At 41.1% G+C, this 8076-nt stretch overlaps 2 protein-coding genes across 2 annotated transcripts; both read right to left on the bottom strand.

Annotated features, from left to right (window-relative positions):
* Positions 1–302: 302 nt before the first annotated feature.
* Positions 303–2250, bottom strand: thap1 (THAP domain containing, apoptosis associated protein 1). The gene is made up of 3 exons (XM_044011773.1): positions 1946–2250; positions 984–1176; positions 303–904 (listed from the first exon to the last, which is right to left on the bottom strand). Exons 1-3 carry the CDS (start codon positions 2014–2016, stop codon positions 449–451), a joined length of 720 nt encoding a protein of 239 aa, XP_043867708.1. The 5' UTR covers positions 2017–2250; the 3' UTR covers positions 303–448.
* A 1440-nt stretch (positions 2251–3690) lies between these two features.
* Positions 3691–6683, bottom strand: LOC122758651 (DNA topoisomerase 1-like). The gene is made up of 3 exons (XM_044012920.1): positions 5870–6683; positions 4713–4857; positions 3691–3764 (listed from the first exon to the last, which is right to left on the bottom strand). The coding sequence occupies exons 1-3, from the start codon at positions 6413–6415 to the stop codon at positions 3691–3693; spliced, it is 765 nt and encodes a 254-aa protein (XP_043868855.1). The 5' UTR covers positions 6416–6683.
* Positions 6684–8076: the final 1393 nt, after the last annotated feature.

The raw sequence follows: 8076 nt of genomic DNA, 5'->3' as shown, positions 1-8076 counted from the left end.
ACCACATGGTAAACAGTTCAGTCTTTATTTATTTCATACATCACAGAACATCATGAGGTCACGTCTGAATCAGAGGAGTCACAGAATTCCCCAGGATCAGCGTCAGTGTCAGTGAGCAGCAGCTTCCTCGGGGAGATGTTCAGTGTTTTCCAACTTCACCACAGAAGTTCACATAGAAGGACGTACAGTGGTTCATTCCATGAACACATTGTGTGAATAAAAACACGGCAGCAACACGTCTGCCGACGGCAGCAGGACATAAAAAATATAAAATGTCCACAAACAAGAGGCTCCTGAAGTGTTTCCTGTTTCATTTCTTGTTTTCTTCTTGTCACAGAGTGCTGCCACCTGCTGACCGGGACAGTCCAGACGTTTCTGTTTATCCTTTAGCAGCAGAGTCGTGCGGTGCTGCCACCAACAGTCCAAACACACCTCCTCCTCTTCATCATCATCCCTCCATACCTCTGAGTGTGTGGTACATTTCTTTGGGTAAAATCACAAATTCCTCGCCGGTCGCTGCAGGCGGCGGCTCGTGGCCACCGCGGGGCATCGTCTTGCACGACGCGGCGGCCCTCAGCCTCTTGAGCTGCCTCTCCTGCCGCCGACACTTCTGTTGCGTCGTCTTCAGCTTCTTCCTCAGACGCTCCAGCTGCTCCTCCAGCTGCTCGATGCGCTTCTTCTGACGCGCCGAGTCCTCCGCCGTGTAGTTGTGGTCGCAGGAGACCGCCGTCGTGTCCCTGCGCCCGTCAGGGAGGCTCCTCCCAGGCTCTGGCTGCTGCTGTTGCTGTTGCTGCTGCTCCTCCTCCACCACCTCCTCCTCCTCCACTTGCTCCTCCACCACTGGGTCAGAGGTCAGAGGCAGAGAGAGAGGGAAGTGGATCTCTGAGGGAAAGGGATTCTCGGACTGTTGACACACGACACACAAGAGTTATTCTCTCGCGCGCTTAATGTTGCAATTCAAACCGGGACTCGTGCTACTTCACCTTGATGCTGAGGCTGAAGGTGAAGAGCGACGGCACAGCGTTTTCCTTCAGCACGCGGTTGTTGCACTCCCTCTTAAAGCAGTCTTTGGTGAAGTGCTGTGAGCAGATGTTGCTGTACTTGGTTGGCTTGAAGTTGTTCCTCCTCATCGCCGCCACCCATTTACCACAAACGTCTGGACGTGCCAGAGGAAACCTGCGAACAGCGGCACATCATCAGCAAACAAAAAGAGGATAATGGAGATTTGTGCTTGGGTGTATCATACAACACTTTCCTGTCCAGCTGGTGGCCACTCTAATTATGGTCAAACAACAACAAGATGACACAAACATGGAGGGAACGCAAACGAAACGCGAGAGAACACAAAAGCTCAGTCTCAAACGTCTCCCACCCTGAGCCTAGCAGGGCTCCTAATAACTAACAACTTTTTTTTTTTTTTACAATTTTAAGTGCACCATCCGGGTACTTTGTGGTCACCTTGAGCGCACCTGTGAACTCAGAAGAGCGCGTGTCAGTGCGGAAGTACGTCATTGATACAGGAAGTCTCCACATGTTTTAAACAGCTGATTGTACTTTTTGACAGCGCGAACTACAAAGCCAAACACCAGTTCGATTTAACTACAATTTACTGAAAATTTCTTAAGAAGTGTTTTATTGACGTGTTTATAAACCCGTTTAGAGTTCTGGTAAATCCGGCTTCTAAAATCAGATGTTCGTTTCATGTATTCGTTTTATTATTTAATAACACTGTACTTGGTGAGATTGGTGCAAGCTGAATTTACTCACTAACCTGCATCGGATATGAGAAGTGTTTTATTGTAGCACTCTAAACAGCTGGTAATGGGCGCTTAATTGTCTTAAAATGACATTTCAGTAAACGAGAGCTGGTGAACTAACTAGTTTAGCAGTTCCCATTATGTCTGGGCAGCTAATGCTAACTTGTTCACCGTCACACTGAACTCACTTGTGGAAGGAGACGTCTTTATCTTTGTGGTAGCGGTTCTTACATCCGTACGCAGAACACGTCTGAACCATGGCTCCTGCCCGGAACAGCGCTCACTACAACCCAGATTCCCTCTCAACGAGAGTCCGCTGGTGAGTGATGCTGGTTCTCCCTTCACGGAGGCTTCACTGCCACTAACAATGATGGCGGCGGACAGTTCGTCACGTGACCTACGTGCTCGTTGTCTGATTGGTAGAGCTCTCGCTCCATGACTTTACCAGAAACCTCTCGTTGTGACCAGCAGGGGAAGTCGTGAGTTGTTTTTGTTGCTTGTTATTCTAAAACAACAATGTCAGAAGCGTTTTTATATTTTTTAGAAACGGTTTTTATCTTCAAATGGTGAAGTTATAAAATCACCCCCTTTTATTATGAAGCATATTTTTCCAAATACCAAGTTGCATTATTATTTTAACACATTTCAATATGTGTGTGTATATGTATGTATGTATGTATGTTTGTTTATATATGTATATAAAAATAATACAATAGTTTTCTTTCAGTTTTCCCTTTTTACACAAAATCTTATTATAACCTGTGAAATATTTGTTTATACATGTTTGTTTTATGTTTATAAACTGTGCTGCTTTTTGAGCTAGGTACCATTTGTGCAGACAACAATTTTATTTATTTTGCTTAATTGCGAATCAAAAATGTACACGATATGTTTAAATTCAACTGTTTTCTAGGGATGAAATGATTCATTATTTAAAAAATGCTAAATAAATTGGACTGCAGTTGCTAAATGCCAATATAAATAAATCTAATTGTACATGCTAACGTCTTGAGGCCTTAACCTAAACTCTTTTAAAGCTAGCACAGACTGATTCATGAGAAATAGAAGTAGAAGTAGTGATGTGCTTACAAAGCAAATAAGACGTGACCATTTCCACCATGTAACCTGTCAAAACAAGGACGTTTATTAATAAAACAGGTGTTTAACAGAGCAGATCTGAAGAGCGTTACACAGCAACAGAGTCATCGCAGAGTTAAATGAGAAGCAGAAAGACCACAGGCTCCTGAAAATTGTGTCTCACAGTCTCGCTGCAGCTGGCAGCTTATCTGTGGTCTTATTTTTTTTTTTTACACGTTTGGTATGAAGGCCCTTTAACGCACCATCACCTGGGGGGGGAGAAGCGAGGCATAAAAATTAAATTAAATTAAAAAGAAGAAGTAAAGGGAAGTCGAATTTAAGATTAGGGACATTATTGGTCCTATTTGTGCTCGGGCATGTGAATGCATCACGGTGACAAACTTTAGAAATAAATAGAACCAGTACAAACACACTGATGTTTGACCAAATTAAATCAAATTTCATTACGTACATAAAAAGGAAAAACCCAGAATGTCTGATTTTCCATGTTGCCAATAAAACGTCTGTGTCTGAAAATTCAGTTCAGTCTGAATCCTCAGTCTTTTTAAAAATACATCTGCTTAGCAGGAACCACTTGTGATTAAATCTTTGACGATAGAAAGAAAAGTGCAACAAAGACTCGGAACACTTTCAGCTGGGTATATTCAACATCTCTAAATACTGCGGTTACCCACAAGCCTCGGAGGCTGTTGTCCATCATCCGCCCCTGTGAAATCTGAGTTTTTTTTCATGTTCTCCAAGTTTTCAGGAACAAACAGGAGCCTGAAGGAGAATGGTCTGTATTTCTTTACAGTCATACTCTAAGGTTTTCCATCACTGACGCTTAAAAACGTCTTCAACTTGGAGAGGAGTTGGTCAAACGTCTTCCTCCTGACACCACGTACTGACTTTTGGTTTGCTGCTGCTGATCTAAATGGATGTAGAGTTATGTTATCACTGCATAATATGTTTAAACACTTCTCTATAAACATCTTGGTCCTGTTTAGGTCTGGTATTTAAGGGATAGTCCTGTGCCGAGAACCAACTTGAGACACTGAAACTCCCCAAAAATCGTCAGTGAATGTCAGTCTAGTCATTCACTCTCTCCCACACCAAACTCCATAGAGAAAAGCAGCACTTTTTACATCACAGCACACAGGAGTTGTTGATCCACTGCTGCCTCCATCACTTTAAATGTGTTATTCTTTGACTTCTGTGTCTGAAATACTTCCTTCAGATTTACCTCAGTGACACGAGCGTACTATACGAGGCAGCAGTAGATCTGCAGCTCCAGTGTCACTGTGAGCTTAAAATGATGATTTTCTAAATGGATTTTGGTGCAGGAGAGTGAGTGGTTTACAAAGTGACAGACTGTTGGAAAAAAGCAGTGAACATATTCTGTAGTTGTCAGAGACTAAGTTGGATGTAGTCTCAAGAGCAAGCATCTGTATCTCCAGCTGTATTTAAGTGCAGGGGGCACTCGCAGCACAACACTACTATCCTTTTAATACCTGGGCTGAATAATGTCTGCAGATTTTGGATCGGTAGCAGCAGTGATGTTTGTTTTCATCGTCTTTCTAAAGCTCTGTCACTTCGCTCACGACACTGATCGCTGAGGACATTCAAATCTTCTGTCAACACTCTGTCTTTTGTCTGTTGCCATAGAAACAAGATATGACTGTGAAATCCTTGTATCAGAGAGTGATTTGTTTCCACTTTGAGTTTTTTTAAGGAGGAAAAACAGGAACGATTGCAAGTCGTTTTTTCCAGATTAGTCAAGTTTAGGGATTCCTCCTCTGTTCTCCATGACTGTGTGGAGCTACTTCTCTTTGTCTTCCTCCTCCTCTTTGTCTTCCTCCTCTTCTCTGTCCTCCTCGTCCTCCTCCTCTTTCTCCTCCTTTCTTTTTCCATCCACACTTCCTTTCACCTCTTTCTTGCTGCTGCCGTTTTTTCCTCGGTCCGCGTGCTCGTCACCATGAGCCTCGTCCTCTCCGTCTTTAGAATCTTCATCGCCACCGTCGGCCTGAGGAGACAAACACATATGAGTCAAACAAAAACAATGTTTACATGTGGGACAAAGATGCATCAGTTTTGGGCTTTCTTTTAATGTGTGGAGAAGTGTATATATTGTATATGTGTATATATATATATATATATATATACACATATATACACATATACACATATATATATATATATAAACTGTACATTTAGACAAATAATAGAATAATGTTGTGCATAATTCCTCATTAGAAGCTCAGCTGTATTTTACCACTTTTGGTTGAAACGGGAAGGAGAAATGTCAGATTTGTTCAGTGTGTTTAAGATAAAATGTTTTTGATAATGCAAGTAACTTTTTCTGCAATATTAGCAGAACTTAAGTAATGTTTTCATTTTTTTAGAATTTTAGTAACTTAATGTTGGTAAACACTACAATATTTTGTAACAAATGAATAGTAATAGATTATTTTTATATATATTTTGCATTATTTCTCACTTATAACATTTAAGTTGAAAAATAAAGTAACTTTCTATGTAGTGTTGGTCAATGTTTTTTCTAATTTTCATAACAAAGTTCGACCATTTTTTGATAATGTAACAATAAGTAACTTTTTCTGTTATGTTGGACGTTTGTAACACGTAAACAGTACTTAAGTGATGGAAAAAGTTACAAAAGTACTGTTTACGTGTTTGTAACATTACAGTTTGAAACATGTATGCTAAGTCACTTTTTCTGTAATGTTAGTAAACACTACAACATTATGTACCATTACAACATTTTGACACATATATATGTATCACAAACAAATGTGTATTCCGTATACAAGTTTAAAGAATATTGGCACAAATGTGAACCTAATAAAGTAAGATTAAAGACAGAAGGCTCTCTAGTTAAGAAACTAAAAAAACGAATTCTTGCAATCGCAATTATATCGTGAATCGATATTATTTTGATGACGATAATCGTTAGGATATTTGCATATAATCCAGATGAAGTGCGTGTGACGTGTGTGCAGAGCGTATAGGTCTATTACCTGCTTGACGCGGCTCCTCCTCCGGTTCGGAACCCGGGCCTTCATCCTCCGGGACAGCGCCAGCAGCTTGTTGTGCCTCTGCCTCTTCTTCGCCTTCTCCGCCTCCTCTTTCCGCTTCTCCTCCGCGTGGTCCGAGTCCGACTCGTCCTGCCGCTGCAACCGGCTCCGCTTCCTGGGCTGCACCATCCTCTTGATCTGCTTCTTGTCCCCCTCATCTTCATCATCATCATCATCGTCGTCCTCGGCGCTGGAGGACGAGGAGCTGTCGTTGCCTCCCAGGAACGAGCGCTTCCTGCGGGTCACGGAACGGCTGTCGTCGCTGGACGTTGCCCCGGACTCCCGGGACTCCTGCTCGCTGTCCTCCTCCTGGGAGGTGTGGAACTCGGACTCGGACGCGGCGGAGGAGGAGGAGGATGAGGAGGAGAAGGAGCCTTCGTCACTGTCGTCCAGGATGGACGCAGGCAGACCGATCTGCCGCTTCTTCGACGCGTCCACTTTGGTTTTTCGCATGGACGCGAACATTTTCCGCTTGTACAAACTCTCCATGTCTGCACGCGGCGCCGCAGACCAGTGACATGAAACACGGTAAACACGCTAACGACTGTGCGTCACAGCCACACGGCGACAGTCTGCGTCTAAAACAACAAGCAGCGGCACACTTCTCCTCCGTGCGTCTTTACCATCGAGTATTTCCACCAAAAAAGTCACGTACGTTGATATTAACGCGAGATTATGCAGCTATAAATCAGACATTTCGCAGGTTTTCTCTCCCTCCTGTTAGCTAGTCTGGTTTATTATGGCTCCCGCTTCTTCTTCTTCGACGGATGGAATTACAGCACACATTGTCACAGCGCCTCTTCTGGTGGAGCTCAGACACTGCACTTCAGACAACCTGGTTCAAAACAAGTGTTATCAAACTCATTTTAGTTCTTGTATACTATATTAAAAGTACAAATATGTTACCAGAAAATGACTTTGGTAGAAGTTGAAGTCACTGTTTTATAATATTATTTAAATAAAAGTCTTAAAATTTATGACATTTACTGTCTATTAAAAGTATTTTTCAATTCAATTCCTGGCTCTGCTGTAAATGTGTAGACACAGTAAAAGTAAAAGTTGCTAGAAATATAAACAAAGGAAAGTACAGAATGTTGTACTTAAGTACAGTAACAAAGTATTTGTACTTCATTATATTATGTCCTGACACAGTAATCTGAGACACCTGTAGCGTTACTGTTTCTGTTAGAAGGAAGAAAGGGCAGATGTTGAGGGAGGAAGAGGAGGCAGGTTAATGTTGCACTATCTTCACCAGTAGGTGGCGTCAAAGTAAAGAGATGAACTCCAGCTGCAACATGGCAGACAATGAGGGAGCTGCAGAAGGTCAGGACACTCAGCTTCATGACACTGTCCAGGAACTTCTGGTCCTTTTTGTATAATTTAACATACCTCTTAAATATAATAATAATATTATACCCTATGTTTTTGTTACATGTCACACACATAACGGAATGGCAGTTTGGTTGGTTTGAAACAAAAAAGTGATATGTAAATAAAGCTTAATTGTTGGATGTTTTTGATAACTTGAATTATTCATAATATATTTGGTTTTTTTTTTGCTGTTTTTCACTATTTCTCCGTCAATAAACATCATTGTGCACACAAGATAATAAATATAAATATAATAAACAGAACATCAAAAAAGGAAACAAGAGCAATAATAAATTATAATATGGATTCCTATTTAATGGACATGAATATCTACATGTATAATGTTAATGTTAATATTAAATATGTATAAATATCTAATATAATATCTACAGTATGTTGTATCATATAATATAACATCTGTAATAATTATATTAAAAATAATACATTTATTATATTAAAGAATGTAAAGAAAATAATGAATTCATATTTATTCAGAATTGATATGTAATTTGTGTGCATAAAATAAAAATATGGCCTCTTTTGGTCTCTTTATTATTACACTTTCATGATTCATTTATTTTAGTAATGTTAGACTGAAATGGATTTAAATAAGTTATTCAAACAATGTGAATGTATAGTGAAGATGAAACTACAAAAACTTGCTGCAGAAGTCTCTCTCTCTCTCTCTCCCACACATACACACACACTTTAGCAGCGCGCTGCCGCGTCGCGTCGCCTCGCGCCGCTTCGCGCGGGACACCGCCCCGCGGCGCGTGCAA

Source organism: Solea senegalensis, linkage group LG21 (genome assembly GCF_019176455.1).
Source record: "Solea senegalensis isolate Sse05_10M linkage group LG21, IFAPA_SoseM_1, whole genome shotgun sequence".
In the NCBI taxonomy this organism is placed as follows: domain Eukaryota; kingdom Metazoa; phylum Chordata; class Actinopteri; order Pleuronectiformes; family Soleidae; genus Solea; species Solea senegalensis.
This window is presented reverse-complemented; position numbering and strand designations above follow the sequence as displayed.